Source organism: Leptopilina boulardi, unplaced genomic scaffold (assembly GCF_019393585.1).
Source record: "Leptopilina boulardi isolate dan_hultmark-lab unplaced genomic scaffold, ZJU_Lbou_2.1 LbouV2_302, whole genome shotgun sequence".
NCBI classification, from domain to species: Eukaryota; Metazoa; Arthropoda; class Insecta; order Hymenoptera; family Figitidae; genus Leptopilina; species Leptopilina boulardi.
In genome coordinates, this window is record NW_026137866.1 from 936,637 (window position 1) to 950,927 (window position 14,291).

Genomic DNA, 14,291 nt, shown 5'->3' on the forward strand with positions numbered 1-14,291 from the left:
AAATTATCAACAATCGATACTATATAGTAGAAAAAATACACACGTTTATAATTGTTATGATTGTTATTGTTAAATACAACAATGGAACTTGTTTTACTTGTATCACTTGCAGTAATTATTGTAATTTTAATTATTGGATTGACTGTATTTTCTCGTAGAGGAACAAGTAAGTATTTTGCAGTATTACAATATAAATAACAATATTTTATTGAAAATTTATCTGGTATTTTTGTTTGACATGTTGTCTAACCTCAAAATTTTTTGACAGCTGTTATTTTTATCTTTTAGTTTTTAATTATTATTTCTAATTTAACTTTTAAGTTAAATAATTGTTTAACTAAGATAAATTATCTCTAAATAATTTTATTGAAAGTTTTTTTCTTTTGACAACATTTAACCTAAAATTGTTTACAATTTAAATTAATTAAGATATAGAATATATTTACATGGAATAAATTATATAATGTAAAATAAATAATTTTCGCGACTTTTGAAAATTAATTTGAAAATCATTTTTATTAGAATAAGAATTATTCAAAGCTAATGTAAAATGTATAATGAATAAATTAAAAGTATCCATCAGTTAGAATCAATTTTCACAATCTCTTTTTTTTCTCTTTAAGAAAAATTAAAGACCGAAGCACCAGCACAAGCTGTTCAGGGTCGACGAGTACGTCGAGTTGCAGGCGTTAGAAATGCTCGTCAACGAATCCGTGAAAATGATGCTCATCAACAAGTCAATCAGGATCAACAAAATAGATCTGACGATGAGGAGAATAATGAAACCGAAGAGAAACCTGATATTCCAGAGGGGAAAATAGGCGCCAAGAAAAAGGCAAAATTGGAAGCGAAAGCAGAAAAGAAAGCACAGAGAGAAGTTTTAGAACGTGAACGTGATGATCGTAAAAAACGTGAACAATTACTTCAAGAGGAGCGTGATAAGCAAACAGAAAAAGAACGCGAGGAAGAGAAACGTCAAGAGGAAGCCGAGAAAAAAGCAAGAGAGGAAAAAGAGAGACAAGAATATGAGGAATATTTGAAAATGAAAGAAGCATTCAGCGTTGAGGAAGAGGGTTTTGAGGAAAAAGATGATGAAGAGGAGAGAAATTTATTACAAGATTTTATTAATTATATAAAACAAAATAAGGTTGTTATTTTAGAGGATCTTGCAAGTCATTTCTCATTGAAAACAGCGAGTGTCATTGAAAGAATTCATGATCTTCAAGCCGATGGTACTTTAACGGGAGTTATTGATGATCGAGGAAAATTCATTTATATCTCACAGGATGAACTTGAAGCTGTCGCGAAATTTGTTCGACAACGAGGTAGAGTTAGTATTACTGAATTAGCGGAACATTCTAATAAATTAATTAATTTAAAACCATGCAATACTACGGTAGAAGCTCAATAAAGAATGAATTTTTTATAGCGAAAACGTCTGTTTATTGACTTTTCAATTTCAGCTTCTACCTTACATATTTTAATTATTTTTTAAAGTAATTATTTTAATTGAAATTTTAATTTTAAAATTTTTATGGAAATTTAAGAAAAAAATCATTTTGTAATAAAAGGATTTTTTCTGAAATTTTTGTATTCTAAAGATTTTGCATAATTTTTTTTTTGTTACTTTATCATTCGCTATACATTGTAGTGAATTGAATATTCAATTTTACTTAATGGTTTTTTTTTAAATGAGGTATATTAAAGTATTTAACTTCTTACTATTTTTGAAATACATTTAATTTTATTTCTTAAATTTTCATTTTTATTTATTAATCATTATATTTATTTTTTTTATATTTTTTTTTATTTTACTGTTTCTGTTTTCTTTTTTTTTATTTTAATTTCTTAGATTCCACAGTTACTACATTGAATGCAGTGAAAATAAATTCATGTAAGTTAACTAATTTGCAAATTTTTTTTTTGGAAAATCAACTAAAATAATTTAATTTTTTTAATTTTTTCATATTTTCTTGATTTCAGGTGAAATTTTTAATAACGGACACAAATTTTTACATCTAAAATATTGCAAACATATGCAAATATCGCATCTGATGACACTCCCAACTTGGTTGCATCAGATTCTAGTTTACCTTAACTGCAAGTTATTTCTTGATGTATAAATTATCTTTTAACATCGAAAAAATATTGTTTAATATCCTTTGTAAACAAACAAATGCAATTTTGCAAACAGGAAACTAATTTCAAGTTCAGTAACTTCAGTTTTTGAATTTTCAAAATCTTTTTTGGAAATTCGTCAAATTAATAATGGAAAAAGACTGATAATTTTTCTTATAAAAATAAAAAATAATTTTCAGTTTTAAATTATGGGAAAAATAAGAGTAAAAGATTTTATTTAATATTATCAAGAGGGTAAATATTTAAAACTTTTAATATTAATAAATTTTGTGTAATTTAGAATTTTCATTTACAATATTAAAAGCTACAAAACCGGTTTAGAAAAATGTAAATGATTTTGATTTCAAAGAAACTACAAAGTTTCTATTACAACTGTTAGCGAATTTATTTTACGTTTTTTTTCTCTTATTTTAAAAATTATTTTCTTCATAATAAAAATTAGAATCATGTTTTGGATAATTCTTGAATCATTGTTGACATAAAAATATTTTCGTATTTTTTTTCCTCTTTGATTTAATTTTCCTGACACAAGTCACGTAAATACTTCGCAATTAAAAATTATTCTTATTCTAAATTTTTTAAGTTTTCAGATTTCTACGTTTGGGAAGGAAGAAATTTTCCAAAATGCAAAATGACAATGTGTTTTTTCTTTTTAAAAATTTCTAAAGATAATAGAAGATTTGATAAAATAAAAAAAATATATATAGAAAGCATAAAATCCCCACTTTTATTCTAATAATGAAGAGAATATGGGAGGGATTGCAGGTGAAGGGAGCTTTGTAAAAGCCACAGGAATCACCGGAAGATTCGTAGTCCTCTACCTGAGGTTGACAGTGTGAGTTCATTTCAAAATTGCATTAAACAATTGGATGAGGGAAGTTTAAATTACAATTCAATTGGAAATTTATCAGTGACACTTTAACACAAAACGTGATTGATTAATTAATGATTTTTATTTTTTATCGACACTAAGAATTTCGTATACTTATGTGTCCATGAGGTGCAAGGTTTTAGACTGTCAAGGCAATTCAGCAACGTTTTTACCAAGTATCAGGTGAGAATTAAGAAACAAAAAAGAACAGGTTCTTTTTTAAAAAATTAAAAAAAGGAAATTATATCTATTTTAAAATACAACAATTTATTAGAATTGTTACAATCATTTTTTTTCTTCCTATTAATTAAAATTAAATGCCTTTTGTTATTAATAATGATTTGTAATTAATTTTTGTAATTTAGACTAGCCAAGAATCTTCGGACACGCAAAGGGAGTCGACGTGGTAATTCTGGAAACCGTTTAGAATTATTGGTTTTAGTTCACTTACATCACGTGCCATAGGGTAAGTTTTGAAGAATTAAATTTCGACTATACGCTAAACATATTAATTAATTTATTTATTGTTGAAAATTATTTTTAAAAAAATATTTTTTATTCCAGTATTTCAAAAAATCTCTGGAAATTGCGAAAGCAGCAATCGCAATATCAATTAAAATTAAATAAATTACTGAGCTGCTTCCGAACCATTGATACTGCTCTGAAAAGCATTAATCAATTTAAAAAAAAAAATTCAGAAAACTAAAAATCGATAATTACAATATAAATAATTGAAAATATATTTTTAAAAAATGGTCCACGGAAGATATGCCGATTCCCAAATTAAGGGACCGTTCAAAGAAATCAAGTAAGTTTCTATTTTTTTTTTAATCTCAAAATTTTATTTAAAAAACTTAATTGTATTTAGAATTTTAAATAATTACATTACTAAGTACATATGCTAGTAAATTCTTTTTGTAAAAGATTTAAAAAAGATAGGAGTGTCGATGATAAAATTACGTAATGGAAAAACTAACACATAAAAAATTTTTCCCAGGAAAGAAAAAACTACAAGTCCTTCTGGTAGTCAACAAAGATCGCAGTCTACACAACAACAGAATAAGGATAATAAATACGGTGCTTGGGGTCCAGTTTACAAAGACAAGCAGAATTTCATAAATATGCACATTTGCTGAATAATTAATTTTTCTTGAGTCAATGATGGAAGCTTTTCTGAAACATTCTCGAAAACATCAGGTTTATCGTTTACAATTCAACAAAATTTATTATTTTAATTATTTTTTTCATATGAAAAAAACAAATGACGTTCAACATATTTAATTTAAAAATTTTTTAAATTCAAAATTTACTTTAATTTAAAATTGATTTCAAAAATGATTGATAAAACAGTATAAAATTAGTATAAAATAGTATTTTATCATGTCAGCTATTTGTCAAAATTGTTTTTACTTCTTTGGAGAAAAAATATTTATTGAAAATTTTTATAATCGGTCTTTTCGTCATTCTGCCAAACAGTTATAAAAAAAGAATGCTTTCAAATATTATTAAGTGACTCGAGTTTTTGCAAAATTTCACAGAATTGTGATTTATAGCGTTCGTGTGTGTATTTATCGAATGACTATAAATTTCCGATTATTTTTTTCACCGAAAATAAGTACAGACTGATATATATTTTTTTTTTGTTTTAAGAAACTTTCGCTTTTCCTCATGATGATTCTTTGAGAGTCGGAAATTCACGAGAAACGAGAGTTATGAATGTTTATTGAAATTGTCAATTTTCTTCAGAGCAGAAAAAAATTTAATCTCTATTTCATTATTATTTTGTATATCTGTAAATTTAGAGGCACTTTAAATTCCGCGAGTTCTTTATTTTCTTCAAAAAGATGAATTAAAATAATTGGAAAAGAGATTCAAAATTTATCAAAAAGTTTAGTATTAATAATATTATTTATTTTAATAATAAAAAAAAAATTCAAAACATATTTTTTACATTAAAAATTCGATTAATATTCCAAATTTTAGTAAAATATAAATTGTTTTTATATTGAATTTTTTGCCTGAAGAAAATTTAACTAGAGAGTAACAATGGTTCGGTGACATTTGATTTATTTATATCTTATACATATTTTGCTTTTTCATATCCTCTCGAGCTTGAAAAATATTAATATAATTTTTTTTCATGGCGAGAGAGATTGTTAACTAGCTAAAATAAAATTATTTTACAAAATGGGTGAATTGGTATCTTTTAGGCTTTTTGAAAATTCCAGAAAAATTTTCGTTATTAAATAAAATAGAAAATCGTTTATTAAAATTTATTTTACTAAAAAAGAGCAGATTTTTGTTTCTTTAAATGGATAATTTTTTACCATTTCTGAACAGCGATTTTTTTTGTTCCATTTTCAAAAAGCCTGATTTATTATTATATGGTGATAATAAAAATTTTGCAATTATGATTTAAAAATCAATTATAAATTATTTATTTCTTGACTTTGATTTCAGGATGTGTTCGAATTTCGGAATTAAAAATAAAAATCACTTTCTCAAATTTCTAAAAGTAATATTTTAAAAAAACAACGAAAAGTGATATAAGAAAAGAAAGAAAGACATCAAAATGTATCATTTTTCCGGAGATGAAAGATGAGTTTTTTTTTCATCAAACAATATGTTTCTTATCAAAAGTTATATGAACTTTTGAAATTTTAGAAACTTTATACATTTCTATAAATGAATGCCAGCGAGTTGATGAGATGAAAAAATGACAAGTTCAAGTCGTTAGCAATAGCTTTAAATATAATTTCACTCCAAAAAGGAAGCTAAGGGTCTAAAGGGCCCGGTTAAGTAAACCTCTTCAGAAAAAAAAAATGGAAAAGAGCGCGATGTAAAAAAAATTGGAAAAAATTTAAGAAAAAAAAAAAAAAATATATATATATATATATATATATATATATATATATATATATATATATAGGGGAATGAAGGAGACATTGTGTGACTCGTGCCCTCCTCCCCTTTTTTTCTTGACTGTCGCCGCGCACGAGTCTTGGAAAAAATGAAGAAAAAACTTTTTTGAGTGAGAGAAAGAGGGTGCAAAGAGAGCTTTCGTCTAAGATTTATCCAAGAAACGTGGTGCAGTCGTTCAAAGTCCGTCGACGAGTAAACGTATTAGACGGTTTCAAATAGTAATTTTCTTCTCTCTTTCGACTTGCCCCATTCCTCGCGTTTTACGCCCTTAAATTATTTATTTATTATTAATTATCGTTTAATATTTATTTCCCCGTCAGTTTTATTACCATTATTTAATATACACAATTCCAATTTATTTTTTATCGCTTAATTCTCATTTTCCAAGTTATTATAAAGTTTCTCTGAAAGACTTTATTAAGAAATTTATGAGAATTTATTTATTGTTTACAGACAATTGTGTGAACAACCGCATTATAGTGAATTAAAAAAATAGTTAATCAAAATTAATTTAATTATAAAAAAGAAAATTGACAAGTGGAAAAAAAGTGTTTTGATATTATTTGAAAGTCGGAACTTTTTTTGGAAAATTGTGTTTCAAGTTCGTGGAAGCTGTTCTTAATTCTCGGAAGGAAGAAAAAAAAAATTTGCTCGAAATCAGTCGAGAGGAACGCAAAGGAACTTCAAGTCGACACCACGTTGCTATTTCGAGTCCGGTAAACTTTTTTACATTCCTGTTGATTTTCTTCCGTTCTGTCTCAGAATGTGCTGTTGCATTAAATACTTTTGTTTTTAAACATCCTCTAGACTATATCTTTTTCGGACAAATTAGAGTTTCACTTATACAGAAATACATACACTTTACATTTTTAAAAGTGAATTTGAAATTTTTTTCAATTATGATTTTAACAATCTATTAATTTAATTATAATATACAATGATGTATTAAAAAACTAATTTTTAAATTTAATTTAATTCCCGGCCGGAAATCAACATTTTCCTACAGCCAATTAAATTAATTTTTTTGCCGCCAAAAACCTTTCAATAAAATTTAAATATTTTATTAATATTTGTTATTATTATTAATGTTATTTTATTAACATTTGTTGTTATTATTATTTTTAATAACATTATTAATATTTTAAATTGCCGTCAATTTAATTTCAAATTTTTAAATTGGATGAAATTTCAATTTTCGAATTTAACGGTTTTTAGTTCGACAATTACACTCTAGGAGCGCCATAGTCGCGCAAAAATATTGCACAACGTGTGGTGAGCGTTGGTTTATCAGTCACTTGGTCAAAATGAAACGATTAAAAAGTAATTTTAAAAAGTTAAAAATAATCATTTATGGTGTCTATATATACTCAATGTATCAAGAAATTATTAACAATAATCAAATTCGCTGATGTCGTGGAAATTGCAAAGATTTTGTGTCGTCATCTAAAAGTCAAAAGAACATAACCTTCAAATATAACGAAAGGTATTTTGTTTTTTTTTATAATTATGCAATTGTTATTATATTATTTACATAAATAAGTATAAAAATTTAATTTCTTTTAAAAAATATAAGATAAAATCTCAGTAAAATAAGTATATATGTAATTAAGTAAAAATCGAGAATGTTCGTATCGTAATTAGTTTGAAATAGTTGGAGGAATATATGGCAATAATTACTATATATGTGTATATATATGTAAAAATTATGGTTTTAACATATGCATGAGCATCAAATTTGCAATTAAATTTCGATTCTCGAGGACACGATATATTACAACTATTGCTCAGGGCGTGACTCGAGAGATTGAAGCTTATAAAATCTAGATATTATTCTTGCATGCTCAAGTCAAGGAAAACAGCTTCATGTGAAGAATTATTGCACTTATCGCAATATCGACACCTACAAAATTTATTTATATATACTCACAAAATTTTTATCCTAAATTTTCCAACTTGTCCACTTGTCAAAATTAATGAAAAATATTGCATTTAAAAAAAAACACAATTAGCCTTTTTCTATTTTCTTAATTACATTTGACGCTTAATTAATTATAATTTAAATTTTGCTACTGATTTCGTGCATGTTAATTGTCAAACCGGATTTGCTTTTTAAAGTGGAATATTATAAATATTAACTTTATAATTATTAATAATTATTATTGTTATGATAATAATATTAATTATTATTATTGTTTTATACTTTTAATTATTCACAAATTTAATGAATCTTTTTTTAATTTGTATGCATTTTGAATAATAAAATCGGAATTTCTGAGTAATTTAACCCCAGCAGAGAAAACCGGAAGTTGAGCTTTCAGTGTATTAGATCCCCTTCATCTGTCTTCGCTATATCACTTTTTCTGGATTAGAGATGAAAGTGCTTGAAGAAATTTAAGAGCAAAACTTTTATTACTAAGGATTCAATTTTCATGATTTAGGTTGTCATCTAATGCAGCTGCTGCTCTTTTGGAAATATTTTGTATTTTTGGAACTTTTAAATTACATTTCTTTTTTCATATAATGTTTTATTGAAATCCTGAAAAGCTATATTTATTTTTTTTTCAAATCGACATCGATTTTATTTTTCTTCATATTTGTAATTAATTATTTTATAATTTATTTAAAAATTAATATTAAATATTTAATTATTTCAAAACTAATATTTTATTTCAATAAATTTATAATTTTTTTCAATAAATAAAATAAATATTTTCCCAAACAAATTTATTATTATGGGACAATAACAAAAATTATTAATAATAAAAATTAGTATACTTAATTTGAAATTATTGAAGAAATATTTTTTATTATATAAATTTTTCCTTGGATCCAAAAAGAATATTTAAAATTTTGTTTCTTAAGTATATTTTATAAAAATTTTTTTTTTTACATTGTAAAAAATGATTAATGATTTATTTTGATACATTTTAGGTAAATTGAGGAAAAACTTAATTGAATGAAAAAAATTAGAAATGATTAAAAAGATTTTTGAAGAAAATAAGAGTTAAAAAAGGAAAAAAAAATTGTCAAATTTACGCGAAAATTGGACAATTTTAATGATTCGGAAGGATTTATCGTCAAGCTCATCGTTTGCGATCTATTTTTAACTTGCGACTTTTTTGGGAACAACTGCACACCCTTTGCGAACAGTTATCGTTTCCCCTTCAGAGATCGTTTTCTCCCCAATGGGAGGAACGTGTCCTTCCTGTTGATGATGTGGCCCGTGTCTTTTACTTGCATCAGCATGCACGTGCTCTTTCATTTCAAAAATTCAATCCGCATTACAATCTTCATGCATAGTATTCCAAAAGGAGAATTAAGTAAACTCTAATATACGGAAAAAGGAGATTTAGAGAAAATGTTAGAAAGAAGAAAAAAAAAAAAAGAAGGAAACGGAGGATGAGAGATTAGTATAGGGAGACAATTTTTTTTGATGATTTCGGACAGATTTTTTTCTCTCTGTATTTTTCTTCTTTTTCATTAGTATGAAAATTTTTTTTAAAACTTTTGGTTCAAAGTTCATTCAACTTGTATATATGCGGGATAAATGTCGCACGACCCCCCGCGAACATTCGAGGACTTTACACTGGCAGCGTTTTAACTCTCACCGAATTTAGACCAGGGCCAAAAGGGTTTGTAGATTTACTTTTGCTACTCTTCCATATGGTTATTCTTTCTTCAATATTTCTTCTTTTTTTTTTTTAGATATTATTTTTGCATTTCTTTTTTAATACCAGAGCAATTTCCTTTCTTTCGTCTTTCTTGGAAGCAGATGTTTCTATTTTTGAGAATTTATATCAATTTTAATGATTTTTTTTCTGAATTAATTTCTTTAATATAATTTAAATTTATTTAAATTTTTTTCTTCGCGATTTTTTAAGAAATGAAAATAACAATTTTCAAATAGAAAATTTTAATAGAAATCAATTTTTAATTTTTTGATAATTGTGTTTTTGTAAAGACAATTTCCTGTATGGCAAATTGATATTAAAATCAAATTTTCTTTTTCGTTTAATAATAAATTTTGATAACTTAACGACACATCAATCACTGGATCCTTTAGGGTATAATTTAAGTACTTGTTTCCGAACAAAAATAATTTCTTCCAATGGAAAAAATAAAAAAAAAAAAAAAAAAGTAGCTCAGCTTTGCCGAGTGAAATGATCTCTAAGAATAGACTGATTCTTCTTTCCCTCTTTATCTTTCTTCCGTCGCGTAATTATCCTAAGAGAATAGAGTAAACGACCCGAATTCATTTGTGGGTCTCGAAAAACCTACAAACCCATGGAAATTGTATTTTTAGATAAAAAAAAATTTCAAATTTTCTCTCCAATAAATTTTTTCTCTTCTATGATGATGAAACAAATTCAAAGTTGGAAAATCTGAAAAAGACGTGAAAATTTGATTAAACAAAAAAACCTGAAAGACAAAATTGTAATTATAGAATTTTGTGAAATTTTTTTTTTTTTTAATTAAATTTTTTTGTCTTCTTCACTGATAAAATATTTTCAGAACAATGAAGAAGTTTAATTGAACGCAAAAAATTTTAATTTCAATATTTATTTATTTATCAAATTTGAAAAATTTGTTTCATAATATATATTTTTTTTTTACTCTACTTTATTTATATTGTAAATAATTGTAAATTTCCTTTCTCAGTGTTCGGAGAGGATTTACGAGTTTTCGACAAATGTTATTCTTTTTCTTTCAAGTTGTTTACAAAAGTCGGATATCGACGATTTTGGTCACGCTTCCAGGTTCACCACTTCCTTTAGTTCCTGAATTTTTGGAAGAATAACGATGTCTAGCGTCCTGTCGAGACGGCGGCAGTTGTATCGCTGAAAATAGATTTGTAAATCGAGAACTCGACCTGTGAATGCACTCATCATCATGTAAAGTGTGACCTATAGAAAGTTCATTGTACCGATCGATGAAAAAAAAAATCAATCATTATATTAATCGTCAAAGAAAATTCGAATTTTTTTGACAAAACAGAAAAATTGTTTAAAAAAAATTAAAGAAAAAATAAGAATATTTACATTGGATTTGAAGAAGAAGAAATAAATTTAAAAAAAAGAAAATTAAAATAAGAGAAAATAAGTGATGGAATAAATTAACGCTGTTGGATATAAATGAAGATATTTGCGAACAAGTAATAAGCGATGAAGGATAATGAAGTGAAAATATTTTTGTTGGAAAAATGAAATGAAAAATTCAACTCTTTTATAATTTGAACGAGAAGTTTGCGATGGAAGCGATTATTTAGAAAAAGCTATATGAACAAAAAGCATTGCTTCCCCTCCCTGTTAGTCTAGATGACAGCTCGATTAAACTCTTGACAGATATTCGCAGATCTAAAGAACGAAATGAAAAGAGGGAAAGAGACTTAATTATACGAATACATATTTTACTTTATTTCTTTATTGAAAAATCAAGGAAAATAAACGCCGTTCACTTATACATAATTAACTCGATAATATGTGTTTTTTTTCATAGTAATTATATATTTTTTTACCTACGATTTTTTTTTTACAACAAAAATTTTAATTTAGAAAAGTCTTTAATATAAAGAAAATAGAAAATAATTTTTAATTAAAATATAAATAAATAAAAAGAAACAATTTTTCAAATATTTAATGATAAAAGTCCGATTATCGGTAGAGAAGAAAACACTTGAAATTTTTTATCATCTACAGTTTGATAAATGAAATAAAAATTAACTTTTTATAAATTAAAAATTTTTCAATGTAAAAATATGATTTAAATAATTTTTTTCAAATTTATTCTTAGAAAAAATAGTCTTGCAATGAAAGGAAAAAATTTAAATTATGTTTTCAAATGTAAAACTATTTTTATCATATTTTCATAATAAAAAAAAAATGCACTCTATTCCTTTTTTTGTAAATAAATTTAATTGATGTTTGGTCTTGAATTTCAGGCGGGACGTGATGTTTTAAATGAGCTTCTAAATCCAGAGTGTCAAGATGAAATCTAGGGATTCCCTTGTGTACACACCGGTTTCTCTCAGTCCAGACACAGACGAGGACACACTAGTTAATGCAGAAATTTACAATAATGGTGAGTGTTTCATTTTTAAATTTAATTTCATTTTTATAGGAATATATTTTAAAAATTAAAAAAATTGTTTTTTAAGATAAAAAATATTTTTAAATTGAATTCAAAAATTTATAACGTGGTAAAATATTATTTTCTTTTTTTTAAAAAAAAGCGAATAACTGATCTCCCTTATGAAAATATTTTATAATTATAGAATATACAAGTTTGAATGTTTTATCATCAATTAAATTAATCAGAACTTCTTGGAAGAACAATATTGTCAATTAGAATTTTTATAATCGAACAGTCGCGTCTGATTGAAAGTCTAAAAAAAATAATCCGCCAATCTTAATAAAATTATTTAATTCTTTAAAAAACGAAAACAAGAATTTTAGTGAACAAAATGATTTAAAAATTAGATGAATTTGGAAATTAAATATAGAATAAATTTCAAAAAATTGAAATTAAAAATTATAAATCAAATTTTTTTTTAGCGAATTACATAAGTCTATTTTAAAATATGACGTTATAAAATGACTTCTGAAATTTGTACGCACTTAACTTCCGAATTGATTTTGTATACTGTAACCGCATTTATGTAGGTTACGCGAAGGCGTTTACAAGTGATAAAGTATATTGAAAGTGTAAGATTCCGTTTTTGGCAGTGATGACTCGTGCGAGTACATATGGACTTTATCTAAGCAAAAATTACACAACTTTTATAAGTGGGTCAAATATTTTATCATAATCCACGCAAATCGATAGAAAACTTGATCCGGATATCCGCCTTTTTTTTATTTAAATTTAATAGCCGTATTATAATTCACAGAATTAAAAATTATTTTTTTCGATTTTTTATTCTCATAATTCGGCAAAAAAGAAAACGATATTCTATAAATTTTGACAATTTTAATATAAATATTTCACACATACAGAAATACAAATAATAATAAAAATTTTCAATTATTTTTCCAAAAAAAATTTAGTTTTAAAATTTCTTTTTATATTTACTAATTTAAAAAAAAAATAAATACATAATTTTTAATATATGACAAAATTGTTTTTATCAACTCATTGGAAAATATATGTTATATTAACATAATGTTGATTTTACTGACCGTGAATTATAGATAATGTATTTATCGTTATCAGTATAATATGACTTTTCAAATGCCAATATTCGCAACTCTTCTTAATTCAGTGACAATATTCGATATATATTCTTAAAGCTTATCGACTGCATTTCTGATTCACATGATAATTTTTCTTCTCATTTTTTTTCTTTTTGGAACCGATATGAAAAAATCCAGTTTGTGAAAGTATAATAGGAAAAAAAGGGATCTTATCAATTTTATCAATGCAAACAACTCTAAAATGTCTATTGAATTTTAAAACTAATTCAAAATTTATATTACATAAATTTAAATACATAATAATAATAATAATAATAATAATAATAATAATAATAATAATTTATTATTAATAGTATACAATGATAATATAATTATAATTTAATAATAAAAAGGCCTAATAATTAATAAAAAGCAAATAATATAATGTATAGCTAAATGTATAATTTGATTAACATAATTTTTTTCAATCTGCATATTGCGTATTAATTTATAAAAAAAAATATATATATATTGTAATTTTATAATAAGTAGTTTTCTTCAGACGTATAAATTGATAAACTCGGGAAACCTCGACATTTTATATCGTGAGGTATTTGATTAGTTTTATCGGTACTGGCGCCGACTGAACATTTTGATTAATTTTCCAATATGAAGTTTTTACTTTCCATATTTATACGAATCAATAACATCTTCATTAAATTATACATATTATTGATGAAACTTTATCAGTTGCGTACTCGACTTTTATTTTATATAATTTTGTTTCTTTGTATTAATTTTATATTTTGCATTAATTTTCAAAAAACGACTCTTTTAAAATTAAATATTATTTTCAAAAAAATTTTTCACAGGAATTTATTATTATTATTATTATTGTTATATATTAATAATATTATTATAATTATTTATTAGTATATATATTATTTTTTTATTAAATTTAAATATATTATTAAATTATTGTATTGCGGGCTTTTGTTCTATTTCTGTAATGTGTGAAATATTTTTATTATTATCACTATTCATATTTTCTATTTCTAACAAGTGTGATTTCTAATCCGCATTCGCGACTTCATTTTTGAAACGTAGAAATCAGATTTTATTATTTTTCACATATAGCCAATCGGTTGTGAATATACATATATATGATAACTAGAAAACCTGGTTTTAGA

General features: G+C 24.6%; 2 protein-coding genes and 1 long non-coding RNA gene across 4 annotated transcripts in view; all 3 read left to right on the plus strand.

Moving 5' to 3' along the window:
- The first annotated feature begins 10 nt into the window (after positions 1-10).
- Positions 11-1,435, plus strand: LOC127282874 (DDRGK domain-containing protein 1). Its single transcript, XM_051307433.1, has 2 exons — positions 11-166; positions 624-1,435. Exons 1-2 carry the CDS (start codon positions 82-84, stop codon positions 1,409-1,411), a joined length of 873 nt encoding a protein of 290 aa, XP_051163390.1. The 5' UTR covers positions 11-81; the 3' UTR covers positions 1,412-1,435.
- A 25-nt stretch (positions 1,436-1,460) lies between these two features.
- On the plus strand, positions 1,461-3,133 carry LOC127282880 (uncharacterized). The gene is made up of 3 exons (XR_007843263.1): positions 1,461-1,894; positions 1,984-2,373; positions 2,730-3,133. It is a non-coding gene; the product is annotated as an uncharacterized LOC127282880 (long non-coding RNA).
- Positions 3,134-11,870: 8,737 nt separating this feature from the next.
- The window catches only part of LOC127282869 (protein TANC2), a 42,918-nt gene continuing 40,497 nt past the window's right edge, over positions 11,871-14,291 (plus strand). For both annotated transcript variants that reach the window (XM_051307420.1, XM_051307422.1), the window contains exon 1: positions 11,871-12,010. In XM_051307420.1, coding sequence (XP_051163377.1) covers positions 11,917-12,010 — 94 coding nt within the window. In that variant the 5' untranslated portion in view covers positions 11,871-11,916. The remainder of the gene's footprint in view (positions 12,011-14,291) is intronic.

Bases quoted from the DNA above. Each gene is read 5' to 3' on its own strand.
- LOC127282874 (XM_051307433.1), top strand. From the start codon at position 82: ATGGAACTTGTTTTACTTGTATCACTTGCAGTAATTATTGTAATTTTA. The intron at 167-623 runs GTAAGTATTTTG...TTTCTCTTTAAG, and splicing joins ATTTTCTCGTAGAGGAACAA to AAAAATTAAAGACCGAAGCA.